At 37.8% G+C, this 17,423-nt stretch overlaps 1 protein-coding gene across 1 annotated transcript; it reads right to left on the bottom strand.

The window, feature by feature from the left end:
- Positions 1 to 244: 244 nt before the first annotated feature.
- Positions 245 to 16,866, bottom strand: LOC139939591 (protein CIP2A homolog). The gene is made up of 21 exons (XM_071935604.1): positions 16,796 to 16,866; positions 15,887 to 16,039; positions 15,188 to 15,347; positions 14,755 to 14,867; positions 14,240 to 14,334; positions 13,585 to 13,681; positions 12,782 to 12,904; positions 11,489 to 11,634; positions 10,912 to 10,987; positions 10,141 to 10,371; positions 9,486 to 9,642; positions 8,975 to 9,116; positions 8,424 to 8,523; positions 7,768 to 7,886; positions 6,458 to 6,692; positions 5,654 to 5,716; positions 5,443 to 5,553; positions 4,116 to 4,303; positions 2,630 to 2,743; positions 1,325 to 1,547; positions 245 to 1,156 (listed from the first exon to the last, which is right to left on the bottom strand). Exons 2-21 carry the CDS (start codon positions 15,986 to 15,988, stop codon positions 1,007 to 1,009), a joined length of 2,745 nt encoding a protein of 914 aa, XP_071791705.1. The 5' UTR covers positions 15,989 to 16,039; positions 16,796 to 16,866; the 3' UTR covers positions 245 to 1,006.
- Positions 16,867 to 17,423: the final 557 nt, after the last annotated feature.

The following is a 17,423-nucleotide window of genomic DNA, read 5'->3' as shown; positions in this document are numbered from 1 at the left end:
TTCATAAAAATATGCTTCTAAATGTCCCAGACTTCTCCTAACATTTTCTACCTAACCTCTCATAATATCGCAACACCAAAAACATTTGAGAACCACAAGTTTGCAATAACTATAGTCAACCCTGGTTATAACAAAATCACTTAGACTTGCCAAATCACCTATTTCCAACAGGAATATGTTGTTGTAACAGGACAGCAAAACAAAGAAACACAAAGCAGATACGAGATTCGGGACTTCAGAATGTACTCTTTATAAGCAGAACCTCTTTCTAACGAGAGTTGACTGTACATAGATTTCAAAGTCATCAGATTTCCATAAAATGCAGTATGTAACACAGACCAAAGTTAACTTTCATGAGTCAAAGTGTTGGAAACTGATTCTCAATTCTTTTATTTACATAAAATATTTTCTTAAAAATGACACCAGCACAAAAAGTAACATACATGTATTTATATTGGAAATGAAAATAGGCTAATAATAAATTGCCAGAAGTTGAGTAGTATACTACATGCCTCAGATAACTAACCCAACCTTTCTTTATCTAATTGACATTCATATTTCTCATGGCAGTCCTTAAGAGCCACAAATGTAATATGAGCAATAGAGGGCGCTATGCTTCACCAAAGGCTAAATCCTTTTATACATTTTGCAACCTAAATCAATGTACTAAAAAATAAACTGAAATTGTTCCGCTGTTCCGCTGTTAAGAAAAGTTTAGTTTACTTTCTCCAACTGACCATCAACCCTTCATAATACATTGATAGGAGGTTTGACTTTATTTAGCACAATAAATATAAATAAGGGATTACATGTATACCCTACAGTAAAAGTCTTCACCATCCAACTGTCTCCGCATATAACAAAATACCTCTCTTCCAGTATAAAACTGAAATAATTTAATTGTTGTGAGACCACTGGTCCGAGGTTCCACTCCACCTCTAGTCGGCCAGAGGCTGGGGGGTAAATCCAGATGGGTGGAGAAATTTAAGACCTCTCTTGATAGTCTTCAAGAGTTCGGTTTACCCCCGGTCAGACTGTGTATCATCTCGGTGATTTTAGCATGCTTATCAACATCGTCCCTTAACTGTTTGAGTAAAGCTTCTTTTTTCCTGAGGTCGGACTCATGCTGACGACACAGGACCTCTAATGAGGACACCTGTAAGGTAAAGATGAAGAAACAATTACATCAACAACAGCAAAAGAACAATGATTATAAAACGGTAACAAAAGCAAAAGGGGAAGAAATTAATTTATTGACAGTGGAGCATTACAATTCAATTTTAAACTTGACTGTTCGACTTCGCAGCAAAACCCTAGAACTTACCTGTAAAGTCAGCTCTTTCTTCTTGCCTTCCATCTTCTGCAACTCAATGCCAAGATTGTCCAAGGCTTTCTCAAACTCGTCCCGTTCCTTCTCAATCTTGGCTAGCCTCTCCCTCTTCTCCTCCAGGGAGTGGGCAGTGTCGGCCAGCCGATTCTCCTTGTCCTTCAGACTGCGCTGGAGATTGTTGCGCTCATCTTCAAGCTCGTCCAGCCTCATTGTGGCCCTGTATTTCAAGCAAAGCAAATTTCAGAATGGTATTGGAGCCAGAGTGGCTCACTGTGATCTTGCTATTACTAATTGCTCAAAGGTATTTTCTAAGACAGAAAGTAAGACAGCTAGAGCATGCTTTAAGATGAAAGTCTTTAAGTGGTCAATAAAGCAGTGTACACTCAGTTATTTTAAGATCTACAGGAAACCAGGACAAAACTGACACACCACACCACTCGAGTATCCACAAGACCAGTCCTTAGGCCTGGGCCAAATTTCATGGAGCTGCTTAAAGCCATTGGACACTTTCGGTACAGAAAAAAAAAAAAGTACAAATAACTTACAGGGTTTACAGAAGGTAATGGTGAAAGACTTCTCTTGAAATATTATTCCATGAAATGCTTTACTCTTTGAGAAAACATTAAAACAATATCAATTCTCGATATCGAGAATTACGGATTTATTTTTAACACATGTCATGACACGGCGAAGTGTGCGGAAACAAGGGTGGGTTTTCCCTTTACTTTCTACCGACTCCGATGACCGATTGAGCCTAAATTTTCACAGGTTTGTTATTTATATAGAAGTTGTGATACACAAAGTGTGGGCATTGGACAACACTGTTTCCCGAAAGTGTCCAATGGCTTTAAGAAAATAGCTTGCTTATTTTACACATGTTACTGGTAAAAATTTCAAGCCATGTGCAATGCTTGTGACTGGTATTTAGCTGTTGTTTACTAAGCACAACAATTGAGTGGATTCTTGGCAGATAATCTGATTTTACTAAAAGCAAGGACATTTTTTGCTTAAGCAGCTCCATGAAATTTGCCCCAGTTCTTAAGCCAGTATCCAAATCCACATCATCAATTCTAATTGACCATAACATTTTATGATCCATTCCTTTGAAGAAAAAAAATCAAGTAATAAACCATGTGGAAAACTAACTGGGTAACTTTTGAACAATTTGTGGTTGAACGAAGAAAAATTGACTACAGCGTGACTTGAGTTGCCACTTTCATATAATATAATTGAAAGACTTTGCGTAGCAGATTTTTAGGAATTCATATTTGACTGGACATATTTCTAATCTTCACTTACTTCTCATGCTGCCCTCTGAGTGTCTCATTGTGTCTTGAGAGTACTTCATGCATCTCCTTTAATGCTTGATGCTCAGACCTTTGAGCTGTTAATGCACGCTGGATGGTCTCCAAACTGTGGGTTAGAAAAACAAGAACATTTCAAGATGAAACAAAGTTCCCATCTTCAACATGAGGGGACTACAGAAAATGAGCCATTTTGAGATATGGTGGACAATAACTTATACACAATACCTTTCATAATTTCTTTTGTAATTTTGTATTAATATTAATACTATGACACTATTTTGTTTGGGTTTATCTGTCTAGAAACACTCAAACCAAATCATGCACTCCTATCGTTGTGCCATATCTAAAAATGAAAATAACAAAAAATAGGATATAGAGTATGTTAAGATTGGTCATCATTTTTGTTCGCCACAAATGCTCCCATACTAATATTTTTACCAAGTAACAACTCTTTAAAATGTGAAATACTTTAACAATCCAACTCGCACAAGACTCGCCAATCTATTGATGCATTCACTCCAGGTTTTAACATCTATTCCCATTGTAGTACCAAAACAAAATTAAATGGAACACCATTTCTGAAAGTTTGAAATAGGCTAATTGCAGGAAGAAAAAAAAGTTTCTTGCTCGAGATAAAGCCATGTTTTTTATCAATACAAATCCACTCAGACAAACTTGAGGGAGAAAGCCATACCAGTCTCAGTCTAGCCCCCGTTACATCCAAAAGTGCTGCAATCAATACAGGCTACAGCAGGGCGCTCACTTTGGGTAAAATTTCACACACAAAATGCTTACCGGACCAGAATTTATACCACAAGAACAGAATCTCCATGAGAAGATAAACTGTTTTTTATTTGAACAAGCACCAAGAACAGATCTTTCTCATTTGTCTTATTATGGGTTGGTACATTTTGATACTCAACGGAATTATATAAATACCAAACTCAAAGTCAACATTTGAACACCATTTCATTATGTGATGTGACTAGGTAGTAATCAATTGAAACACACAAGACTGTCAGACTGGTCAGGTCATGAGTGTACTGGCTTAAAGGGTTTTGATACATTTTGTAGATCAAGGTTTTGGCAATGACATGAATCCCTAATCACTATGACAGAAGATGTTTGTGATAAAATTTACCCGTAGAAGTTTCAGCTTCATTAGTTGAAAAAAAAGGAAAAATCTGAGAGTAATATTTTCAGGAGAGTCGCATAAATCCGTTTCACATGCTAAAATAATTTTTGTGAAATTGCTTTACTAATTTTTCTCAAAAACTACAGCACCTCACCAAATAATATTTTCAGGGAAATTGTCTACTATCATTATCTTTAAACCATGTAAGTCTAATGAAAATATGTGAGCGTATGTGTTTGTGTCAGACAAAACAAGTACCCGAACCCTATAAGGCTAAAATCAACGACCTCGGGCGGCGGCCCATTGTCAAATTCAAGCCATGGTACATGCAAACAAGACTTACTTGCGTGCCTGCTCTCCATGGGTCACCTCAAGCAGTTCCAGTTTCTCCTGCAGCTGCTCGTTTCGAGCAGTCAGTTTCTCAATCTCTGCGGACATCTTTTGCTCTCTAGTTTTTGTGTCAAAGAGCTGCTCCCTGTATTCCTCGCTCCTCTTCTCAGACTCTTGGAGCATCGAGCGCAACTTTCTTGCCTGATTATTATAAAATGTATTGTTTATACATTACAACAAAATTATATATTAAAGCATCGAGTCAATTTGGTTTAAGCTCGGTTCATGCTTCTTGCCACCTGCCAATGCGAAGCAAATTTTGACGTCAAATGGCTGTTTTCGCAGCGAATGTTTTGCAAGCACATTCCAACTGATGCAAGGGATTTGTTGCAAATTTGTGACGTCAAAATTGGTATCCCATTCGCATGAAGTATGAACCGGGCTTTATGCAGTTCGTTTTTTCCGGAATCAAAGAACAATGTAGATGTTACTTACTTTGTGTTTAAAGTAACATACTACAAAATTCTTGTTTTTAAAAAACAAACTCGTGATTTATAATATAATTTTAAAAAACAAACTCATGATTTATAATATAATAATAAAACAAATTTATATAGAGCCTTTTCCTAAGGTTGCAAAGCGCTCAGAGAAAGACAGGAAAATACAACAAAGGGAATGCAATCAAAAACCGAGAGGAAACCACGACTAGGCGACTAGGTCACTCTTTGACTTGATCCTCAACCATCCAGAAGAACTCATGCAATGAATCGTGAAAAATTGTAAATAGTAATAATGTGAGAATTAAATTGAATTATAAATGCTAGATACACTTTATATTGTGTTAAATTAACAATACTTGAGAATAAGATTGGGCGATATCACGATATTATCGAATATCGCGATATTAATTTGGAAACAATTTCGATATCAGATGGATTTGGTTTTAATCGATATATCGCGATATAGATTAAATATCGCGGTGTATTTGCTGACTGAGACATCTTGCACCCCATAGGTTTGGAGTAAAACCAGAAGAATAGGTCATTAGAACACCTCTCTTATGCTAGGACTGTCTCTTCTACAACTTTCACTTGGAGTTTGAAGACTGATGATGTCAAATTTAATTAATCGCGATTATATCAAATATCGCGATATATTGTTGGCGATATATCGTGAATAAAATAAATCGATATCGCCCAAGCTTACTTGAGACAAAAATAATAAAATAAGTGTCATTTAATTTGTAGCATTAAAAATAAAAGGTATGGGTAATCACATTTTGTCAAAGCAGCAATCAAAGGCTCATTTCATTAACAGTTAGAGTTTGTGATTTCATTTACCTCTGCTTCTGACTGTGCACGTCTGCATCGATACTGAGCAATCAGCCGGTCAGCCTGGGCAAGTGCCAGCCTCTTAGCCTCAAGGAGATCTTGAAGATGACTCTCCTTTGTCTGAAATAATCCAATCATTCAAGCAATCAATTCAAAATTAATCGAGAGTAATAGACAAAAATAAATTGGTTCATTTCATAATCGACAGACATTGACTTACGGCGAGTGAAGTCAGCTTGTGTTCGTACACGTCCATGATCTCCGAGGCTCTCATGTCTTTTAGCTGCAAACAAAGCATCAGAAGAGAAATCAAGTCAGTCTTTTGTTTAATCTTTTGTGAAACTCACACAAAAAACTTTTTAAAAAATTCAACATGACACCATGTGGCTAATGGAGAGTTATTTGATTGGCAAGGATAATTGCCTTTTATTTGAAGACACTCCACTGTTCCCTTGTACCATATTGATTTTCTAATACACATGCATTAAGCACCTGAGCCCAATTACATGGCACTTGCACTACTTATGAGAAGCACAGTATTTTTCTGGAACGTAGGACACAAAATTGGGCCAAGGCCCAATTCAATAAAAGGCTGTTAGCACAAAAACTTGCTAAGTAAAGAAAAGTATTGCTTTGCAGAAATTACCAGCCAAAATACATTAAGTTTACATTGTTGTGAATCGTGCTCAACTCAATTTTTGCTAGCAAGAAAATTGGTCATACTTTCTGCTTTATGAAATCCCAACCGAGTAATATGCCTGTGATTTTGTTCGGGAAAGTACTCAGTATTCAGTGCTAAAACACAAAATTAAGACTCTAATTACTTATAAACAATTTATAAAGCATCCTAAATCAAAGGTTTGCTTAAAAAAGCTGATGCACAGATAAAATAAATCAGACATTGATGGTAGGCCTCCTGAAACAAATGGGCTTTCAGAATTGACTTGAACATACTGAAGGATGTTGTGTCCCTGATGTGATTTGGAGTTTAATTTGAATATGTTGTTCAGGCAGGAGTACTCACATCCAGTCCAGATTGCATCTTATCAATGAGGCTTTGGACATTGGTCTCCATCTGCTTCCCTTCCTTGGCGCTGTTTGCTTGGACATTCCTACTCCTCTCAATTTGGTAGACTGGCTTGGGACGCCTCGGAGACAAGACCACATTGAAGCCAGGGTTATCCATGTTCATGGGCCTCCTGAGCGTCTCCAACTCCTCAGACTTCTGGGAATTGTTGGCTGCGATGCTTTCTCCTAACCTACAAGATAAAACACACATTTTGAACTATGACATCAGGTTGAGTAAAAAAAGAAACATGTTTAGCGTCCGGCTTTCTCAAAAAAAGGAAGGAGGAGGGGCTTTTTATTTTAAGATGGCCGCCATTCTTTTTAAAATGTCAAATATCCATTGTTTTTTCTACTGCTCAAACACACAATACATAAATGAAACATTTTGGACAAGACATTCAGACAGGACATTCAGATTGTTTTAGCTGAGATTGTTTAAAATAACCCTTTTTTCATATCAAAAAATATATATATATCATTAAAAAAAATGTTTTAAATGTGCATAAAAAAATTAAATTAAAAAAAGGAGGCCGCCTCTAAACAGGAAGCGGGCGGGGACGCTCAACAAGTTTTTTGTTTTACTTGGCCTTGGGACTTTATAAAGCTCACATTAACATCAAGTGTTTGATAGTAATGTCTCTGGTGCTAGGTTAACTCTTCGGAGACAGTTCATTATTGTATAGCCATCACCATACGACCAGGTATTTTCAGGAAAACATGTCAGGAAAATTAGTAAGAATCAGAAATACATGGTTACATGAATTTGTTTTACAGTTGTGCATTCTATGTTAAACATTGGAAACATTTATTAGATTTAATCTGCAAAGGGAAACATTGGAAAATGCCGACTCGGTCCAATACCAATAAAGTTTGAGTACAAGTAGGTCAAATCTTGTGGTTGTTTGCGACACAATGGGCATTTTCATACAAGACCAAGCATGATACTTGGTTGTCGGAGAAAAAGTAGGAACATTTTTTTGAGTACAAGGGCCGACCAACATGTACACATGGTGTGTGCTTTTATATACTTTTTTTCCCAAGAACTAGGAAATCCGAACTCATAAGAATGCACAAAGAATTTCATGTCTGTACAAGACGCTTGCAGCCGGGTTAAGCCAAAAAGCCTTTTTGAGATATGGCGGACACAATGCTACAACACTATAAGGGTTTGGGTAAATTTACCTGTATACACCCAAACCAAGCAGTGCACTCCTATCACGTCCGCCATACCTCAAAAAGGCTTATTGACTGTTTTTAATAACTTACACAATAGTAGGAAACTCAGGAAGAGTCGTTGCAGTGCTGATGAGTCTCAGTGCAGTCTGTACACTAACTCGTTGATCTGTAGTGATAGCATGAGCCAGAAAGGGGACCAGACGCTGATCCTGTAATCATGGAGATGAAAACAATATTGTTAACCCTAGATCTAAAGAGGTTTTGCTTTCTGAAGTCCAAAATCTCATTTCTGCTTTGTGTTTCTTTGTTTTGCTGTCGTCATACAACAATGTTCGAACTGCCTCTAGCCATCGGGATAGACTGATGGTCTAGTGGTAAGACATCTGCGCTAGCAATGCAAAGGTCAGGTGTTTTAATCCCACCAGAGTGATTTGCCTATTGGTTTTTTAACAAAACTCATTCATGAAAGAACTGAGTATACAGTGCTTAATACACATTGGTCTTCTGGTAAAAACCAAACTACATGTTATTTGTGCTATAAAGAGCTAATTAATTAGAACATTTTAATGTCAACTGTATACAAACATACATTGAAATACATCGTGGTCCTGCAAGTATTACTACTGACTAAACGCAAACAATGAACAACGAAAAAGACAATATACTTTAAACTGTCAGTGCAATTGTGTCCAATAAAAAATTGGCAAGCTGCTCCCATGAATTGAAAACATAAAATTGACTCTAACCTGCATAACTTTGACCAGAGGATGATCCAACTGAGGCAGGTCTCTTCTTAACTTGAGCAGTAGGTCCAGCAGGTGTAGAACTGTGCTCACACCAGCCTCACTGCACAGGACAAATACAAACAGATTTCAACATAGGTTAGACCAATAAAAATGTGCTGAAAAAAACTAAGAAAAGCATCAGCTTGCGAACGAAAACAGGTCAAAGTTGATACACGCCTGAAAAGTCGCCTTATAAGATTTTAAATACTTCACGAATGAAGAAAGTCTTTCATCTTTTCCAGACACTGACATTACTTAAACTGATGTATTGGTGCAAGAGGTTCATAGTGTAAAATATGTGCCTCGAATTCACAAGGTGAGGTACACAAGAAACCTATTAGGTCGATTATATAAGCCTCATGAATGAGGTTTACTTCCAGTCCAAATCTACGGTCATTCTACTTTACTGATGTATTTGTGCAGGAGGTTCATAGAGTAAATTATGCACTTCAAATTCACAAGGTGAGATACACTTGAAACCCCCAAGAAAGAGCTTCATGAATGAGGTTTACCTCCAGTCCGAGTCCACAGTCAACCTACTGAGGGTCAGGCCAATCCTGTTGTGGTTGAATTGATGTTCAAGTATCTGGAAGCAAGCTTGGATGTTGAGGATATTGGCAACCTCTGACCTCACGTTAGTGTCACCACAAAGAAGTGAGAAAAGAATTAAGGGTAACAAGATCAATAACAAATTGAAACAGAGCGTTTATAAAGCACCTTTTCGGCAAGATCAAAGTGCTTTTAAGTGAGCAAACTAATGGAACTACTACAACGTATCACATTTGGTACAGATAAGTTTTAAAAGATTTTGTGAACATTGGCGAAGAGCTGGAATTTTTAGTGGATACCGGGAGGTTGTGCCACATTTGTGTTCTGATGGTTGAGTGGTCAGAAAGGCGTGTGATATCAGAAGCTGATCGCAACAATCATGCAAGAGTAAAAAGAGAAAATAGCTCAACAACTACTTTCAACTTTGACCTACAATATTTCTGAACTTTGACCTGACTATGACATAAAGGATATCCATCAGGAGGTTGGTGACCTTTGTCAGCTTGTTGCATCTGTACTTCATCATTGGTCCATCCAGCTCCATGGGCGGAGTCAACTGCTCAGATGTCATGGGCAGTACCACATCAACACGGGGGGAGAGCTTGCTGATGAGACCAGAGTCTATCATCTCCTGTAAGATGAGGGGATGGAAACATTATGAAAGTAAATGATTGATAGACCAATATATTTTATTAGGAGAGGCTGCTTAGACAAGCTAAAATATTTGTGCTTTAGAGATTAGAGTGTGGGCAAAAGGTTGCCATCCTTTCAAGCTGATTCCCAAGAAAATTCTTGCAAAACAATGAACTTCTTCACACAAACTGGTTAGTTGACTGGTTTTTTTTAGAGCACAAGGGCCCTTTCAAAGGCATTTTTCCTTGCATCAAAGTTACCGTTTTATTTTTTGGTTTATTCCCTGTATGTTGTTTTTTTGTATCAATGGCCAAATACAAAATAAAAACATATGTAAAAAACCTCTTAGTTTTATTACTTGTTCGCAACCTGTAAATTTGTTTCACACATGCCCTCATGCAGTAAAAAATACTGGGAATTTCAAACATAATAAAAAAAGGTCTTTGGTATGACTCAAAGCTATAAGTAAGAGGAAAACACTTGATCTTAAACAAACCTCATAAACTTCTTTCAGGAGGTCTACAGCCAAAAGTGACACGCTTTCATGTAGGTCCACTGGCTGAGAGGCCCACGTGACGATGACCATGAATGGTTCTGAGGAAGAGAGACTACTGGACCCCTGGTGGTGGGAGTCCACCTTCTGTAGGTTTGGTGTGGCCATCAGGTTCTTGCAGACTGTGGGTCGAAGGTCACTCACATCACAGAACGCTAGAAGAAGCTCAAAGATCTAGTAATAATAATATAATCAAAATAGTAATCATCCTGTTCTTATGAAGCGCTTTATCTACTGGCGTCTCAAAGCGCTTATTTTATTTGTGAGGACTGTGACAGGACGTAGAGCCATGTTTGAATTATGAGACCCACTTTTATGATAGCATCTTGTCATGCCTGGTTTAAGCCACAGGGCTGTTTTCGCAGGAAATGTTTCGCAAGTGTTGAGCACAAGTCAACTGATGCAAATTATTCATTATGAATTTCTGACGACAACATTCGCTTTGGATTTGCAGGAAGGTTGAACCGGTGTGAAGGGTTTACAAGGTGATGTGGCCAAATCTGCAGCCAACCATGCCAGAAACACCAGGGCAACCCCATCTCTAAACAGTTGCACCAAATCATCACAAAGAATATTCCGTTTTCCAGGCAATGTAAAATCAAGACCTAATATAAGTCAAGACCCTTTCTTAACGGGTCACCTACTTTAGTACTATTGAAAGAAAAGAAAAAAACAGAAGGGAACAGTCATGTGGGGGTAAGATTAGTTACTCACCTTGCTCACTGTTTCTGCTTCTTGAGTGGTTAATAATTTCAGTACTTGCTGCAGACACATCGGAAAATGTTCATACCTGAATAACGAGAATGAAAAAATGACATTAAACGAGACTGGAAAATCTAACACTAGGGGGTTTAGATGGAGAAATAAGTTGGTACTCTTGACGATATAGAAAACTTTGTCTGTGGACATCTGCTGAGAGATAAATCGCTGATTTTACAATATACCACCTAGATTTTTCAATTCGAAACTACCCTAAGAAATGATGAAGATGGAAACCGAGCCATGGAAAAATGTAACACATGATAAGTGTCAACTGTGCATTCTTAAGCCTGGTTCATGCTTCGAATTCTGACGTCACACGGCTGCCCTCACAGGGAATGTTTCGCAGGAATTGAACATAATTCTACTGTTGTGTATTATTCGTTGCAAACTTTTTGACGTCGAAATTTGCTTCTCGTTTGCATTTGCAGGAAGTATGAACCGGGCTTCACACAAAATTAATGCTGCTATTGGTGAGGTTAATTTGTCAAGTCCTGATAAAATCAAGATCTGCATGATGCCTTAAACTTACACAATCAAAAAGCGTTGAATCTTAGGGCTCTTGAGTAGATCTACGAATACATCCACAGCGTAACGCCTTGTCAAGATTCCCTCACCATTCAGTAGAATGTTGAAGACTAGCTGGAATGTCTGGTTTATATTCTTGGCGCTGAAAAGCTGGAGGCAGAAAGACAAGAAATTATTCAGGTTATGGCTCTTGAATGATTGATAATTAATTACATTACGCCTCATATGTTCCATAACATTTGCAGTGAGTTGACCAACCATTTGTAACTGTTTAACTGCACAGGTTCTGTATGGTGGCACACCTGTCTGTACAGGAAAAACTGTGTGTTGTGTTTACTTTGTGGACGCATTCACCACATGAAATCATATTGCAGGCTGGCATTTAAATCATTTAAACCCACAGTGAGTGGATAAAATTGAATGGTCAAACAGTAGGAGGGTTGACCACCACATGATATAATATTGCAGACTGGCATACATTCAAAGTCACAGTGGATAAAATAGAATGGTCAGACAGTAGGAGGGTTGACTGAGTACTGTGTTAACGAATCCACCACATAATGTAATATAGCAGGCTGGCATAGTTTATTGATCATTCATAAATACAGTTTATCCATTCTGATTGGTCGAGAGGGCATCACGAGGGGTTGTTTGAACAGATGATATAACACCAGTAAAAAGTGTTATAACACGGGCGTGACACGCGCTTGCACCTGCGCTTATAAGACAGTTTCTTCATTCCTATTGGTCGAGAGCAAAGGCTGAAACAGTTGTGCCACTTCACGCGATACGCGCGACACGCACATCATCTCCTTATAAGGAGTTGTTTACCCAAGGGCCTTACCATTTCATAGCTGGAGGGGTGTTGTGTTGAAAGAAATCATTGAAGAATTATAATTTTTGCATTTACTTTACATTGTGACCAAGAAGTGTTGATGTTTTTTTACCGAAAAGGTATTTATGAATAGGAATCAAAGTGTGATGAATCGGTTTTCAACTAGTGGTTTAAACCTGGTTCTTGATAATTTACCTCGACTTCGTCTGGGTAATATTATCAAGTCCAGCCTCGGCGCGGGTTTAAACCACTAGTTGAAAACCTCTTCACCACACATTGATTCCCTTATTCAAAACCAAGTGGATATTGAATGGTCAGGCAGTTGGTTTATCAACTAAGCAAGCAATTCATGTTTTATCAAGAAATTAGCACCCAGAGTTTCTGTAGGCTTCCCAGCTAAAACACTCAAGATACAAGAGTGGTATCGACGATTTAAGATAACAACTGACAATGATGACATACCTTTTCTCCAAGTTCTTCATTGAGACACAGATTGGAGAGGATGGAGAGGGAGAAGACGATGACCGTAAGGCTGCTATGAGACAGGTATTGAATCAACGTTCTGTATAATGTCTTCAGATTATCCTGTACACAGATTCAAGAATGTCAATCATTATAAATTTATAAACGGCTTAATTGTGAATTCAGTGTAGTAGTCTAAAACTGGTGTAAGATGACACAAATTCAGAAAAACCTACTCTGCGGTTGTAGAATATAAAGCAAGACAGAAAGAACATAATCTACCCTGACCCAGCAAGTACATACACTCATGGTGTTACCGCAAACCAAATATATATTGATACCTCACCATGTAATGCCTTAAATTCTATATACGTGTAGGCTTAATTGTGATTACCTGAAACGAAGATCCCAGAGACATTGTATATTTTATTTTTAAGCTGGCAAATTTACATTTACAAATGTACACTAAAATTATCAAAGAGCAAGACTTGTCCTTGAAAATAGTGAAATAGTTTTGGGTTGAACAAAAGAAACATTTACTACAGCAGGACCTCTTGATGAACATGCCAAAACTCTACCAACTGAGCTATCTAGCCCTACTGTTGGCAGCCTCCCTATTGTGACATAATAGGGAGACAGCCAACATAAGGGCTAGATAACTAGTGTGTAGAATGCAGGCTAAAATCTGAAGGCCAAATTTTAATATTTTCAATTTGTCTTTGTTTAACCCTCAATTATTTAAATTTATCCAATCAGTTTCCCTTGTGGTATATTAAATAAATGAAATGCTTATTGTATCGTACCATTGCCTTGATGTGTGTTTGAATTGCCACATTATGACGACACAGGTTAGCTAGCAGTCCAAGACAAGGCATCGTCAACTCATTCTCACCAGCTTGACTGAAAAGAAGAAGAAAACAAGTTGGTTTACTTTAATGGACAAAAAATTTGTCACTTCATAGAAAGTCAATTAAAATGGGGGGGGGGAATAAATAAAGAACTGAAGGTTTGAGAATTTGTGCAACATGCTCAGGGGTGGGTTTCACAAAGAGTTAGGACTAGTCTTATCTCGAGTTAGGACCAGTTACTCGTCCTAACTTAGGACTATCCATGCAATTTGTATATCTCCTAGGACTAGTCCTAAGTTAGGACTAGTCCTAACTCTTTGTGAAATCGACCCCAGGGCACATGCATCAAGAGTGAATACCAAGTAGTTCCAAATCAAGTACCACTGACATTCACATTTATTTCTAAACTTTGATTGAAGCAAAACTTTAAAAAAGGTTGACTTCCTACTGTGTAGGATTTGAAACTTTGCTCGGTGGGGATATTCTAAAAAAGTTTGTGGCATGCCTTCACACAATGTTATCCCCTGATAACATTGTCCCCTGATGGATATACATTTGATGGGATTAAGAAAAAAAACTTTCCTTTTGACCTTAGTCAGATTAAACTTACACATTTGAGATCAGGAATCTCACAAGATCCTCCATGGTGCTGTTAAGGTACGGTATACGGTAGTTATACGTGATGCGTTGTAGAAGCTGCACGCACTGCAAAACAACAATAGTTAAACAATTGTTTCCACAGATATTATCAATTTCACATAAGGGTTTACAGTGAAGAAAATGATTAACCATACCTAACACTTCAAAATCAAAAGTTAAATTTGATTCTATTGAATCAAGGACTGCACTAGTAAACTGGTGATGCTTTACATGCAAACATACTACCTTAAGGTTTATCGCGATTCAAAACCGCAATGCATTATATGAGTAGGCAGATGGGGCATTTGCTACCGCGGTGTATGTTGTCATGCACGACGTGCGCACACATGGCCTAAATTAATCGTGTGGGCTCAACAGCGCCCTCTCTTGACATTTTTCTATTCGCGATAAACCTTATAATTAGAGTCACACAATGGTTCTAAGTAAACTAAGCAAACTGCTTTTGAGGGGGACAAGTCAACTGACCTGTAGAATGACCTGCTCCCCCGTTGAGTCAATATTAATCCTGAGGTAGGCAGCGAGGGATGCTGGGAGATTGTAGGTAGTTTGTAGCGTCTCACGAATCTCACTATCTGATGCTGTATTGAAACAACGAAGGCCAAAAAAAAAACATTATTATCTAGTGTTGGTGATCTTCATATTTTATCAATCTCTTTGTTCACGCCACACAACAGTTAGCTGCCGTATATCCAGGAATCACATCTGAGTTTATGGGGCGACTAGGCCTAAAAACGACCTGGTAAGCGGCTGCCCAGTGTTTCACCTTTACTCTTTACTCTTTAACAATTTCTAACAATTATTTTTTGTTTTCACCAAAAGACATGACTCAGTCCACAAAATTTATAGAAAATTAAAAGGAATATCTACCATTAATTAGACCGCTTAGGTTAAAACTCACCCAGGTTGAATAGCAGGACCATTGTTCGCTGAGCCAACTCGATGGGCATCGTCGGTTCGTTCAAGATGTCTACCAGACAGGTCAGGCATTCTGTCGGCAGAAGTTGCTTGGTTGAGAAGAAGACAAGCGGCTTTCCCCTGGCCGACACACCAATCAAGGTCTGTGTGGTTGTTTGGTTGAATGGAAGAGAAGAACAAAATTATATTGATAGATGAAGTTACACTAGAATCAAGTGTGCTAAACAAAACAATATTTGCAACATATTTTCTAGAAGGAGGCAACATTTTCAGCTTAACTATGAGTGTGTTTCTTGGTTCAAACATCATTAAGAAAGATAGACTCTCATTCTCAACAATCTTGGTACATTTTTCTTGGTAGATATGTTCCAAATGGATGTGAAATAACAATCATTTCTGAAATAGGTGTAGTGATTTGGGTCATCACTGACTGCAATATGGAAGTTGTATACCCTGGAAGTTATAAGCTGGATGAGGCTAAGTGACATCTCTGAACAATCTCTTACAGCAGCACTGTCACAGTTGTATGCACCATCTTGTTATGGGGAAGATTTGTTTGTTTTGAGCACTCATTGCAGCAGCTAGGCAGAGGACAATGACTTTGAGTGTTTGAAATAAACTAATCTGGCCCTTTTTATACATACAATATCTTAAATCGTTTGATTGTACATCATTTACTTACATCTAGCTGTCTTTGTAGTTGCACCAAGTTACTATCACTTTGATTATTGTGATACTGATTAGCAGCAAGAACCACAGCTTTCACCACAGCTGTCGCCTCCATGTCTGCTCAGATGTCAAAGACTTGTATGAAGTTGTAAAGACAGAAATAAACCTGGTAATGAAAAAGCATCGGTACCATCAAACATATCACAATACAATACAATACACACATGACATACTGTACATTGATTTTTGTATTTTTAAAGGTAGGCCCCTAGGCCTGTTCAATTTCATGCTAAATTATGAGGTACATTGTGAGGTAGTTGCATCAAATCAAACCAAAACCATTCAAAAACAATTAAAATAAGTTACATTTAATATAATGTATTTAATAACAACAAATATCAGTTCATTTGTATTACTATGATTATGAAGTTTAACAAAACAAAAATAAAAATATGTAACAAGAACTAGGCCTACCCAGAACTTCTAATTTTGTTCTATACTATTTTACTAATGACATGTCATTGTCAAGAAAAAAGAAAAAAATGTAAAACCTAACTTTAGAAATCTACCCTAGCCCCTAGGCCCTACCGAGACATTCATTACAAAGTACTGTCTGACTGTACTTTGGATTAACCTATCGTAGCAGGAAATCTTGTGAGTTGACACCTCACCATGCCCAAAACATACGTCTTGAACAATACACAAACAAACAATTCTCACTCACTAAGACACTAGCTAGTCACTGACATTATTAACATTTCTGCAGCGAGCCTGCCTGCTGCAGCAAGAAGAATCATCAACACGTTTGATCAATGATCATAAACAGCCACAAACAGAACAGAAATATTAAACAGGTTTATCAAAAGACACATTAAACGACATACAACAACACTGAAATTGAATTGAAGAGTAGATGTTTTACCTGAAGAAAACAGAGAGCAATGTTGAGTAGTTTAAATACGCCGCTTCTGTGATCGTCTGTTTTGAAAAGATTGCCATCAAATAGTCAGGTTCTCTTATATTGATTGCACAAAAGCTCATGCGGTGAGTAGGATTTTAGACGTAACAGTAATAAAATCCCGACATGCAACAGTACTCTGAAAATCAGAATCCATGCAGCACAGGGAGTTAGAGATTTAATTGGGTTTATAAAATAAATATAACTTTTGTACCAGAGAGTCTAACTAGCATAAATGGGTGCAATTAGTATCGACTCGGAGGCCGACACATTTTTTTCTAAGCCTATAATATTATTTCCTAAGCCTAAGCTCTATATTTTATTAAACCTTCAGAGACTTACCATAGACACATTTATTGACCTCATCTTCCCGACTGCAGATCTTTTGGATCATCGGGTAGGTGCATAATGGTGGTTTTGTTCAGCCTTTCATTCGCCCTCATCATATCCGAAATGAGATAATGGTCACATCGTCGAACTCTTGCTCCTTGATTTGAATTATTTAGCAACAAAAGTTAACAGCTTCATGCGGCGCCGAAGTAGGCTGCAGCAGTTGCAGTTCTACGGACGAGTCAAGCTCTTGCCTGGCACG

Source organism: Asterias amurensis, chromosome 7 (assembly GCF_032118995.1).
Source record: "Asterias amurensis chromosome 7, ASM3211899v1".
Classification (NCBI taxonomy): Eukaryota; Metazoa; Echinodermata; class Asteroidea; order Forcipulatida; family Asteriidae; genus Asterias; species Asterias amurensis.
This window is presented reverse-complemented; position numbering and strand designations above follow the sequence as displayed.

Bases quoted from the DNA above. Each gene is read 5' to 3' on its own strand.
- LOC139939591 (XM_071935604.1), bottom strand. From the start codon at position 15,988: ATGGAGGCGACAGCTGTGGTGAAAGCTGTGGTTCTTGCTGCTAATCAG. The intron at 11,635-12,781 runs GTATGTCATCAT...TTCTGCCTCCAG, and splicing joins ATGAAGAACTTGGAGAAAAG to CTTTTCAGCGCCAAGAATAT. The intron at 10,988-11,488 runs GTAAGTTTAAGG...CTCGTTATTCAG, and splicing joins ATTCAACGCTTTTTGATTGT to GTATGAACATTTTCCGATGT.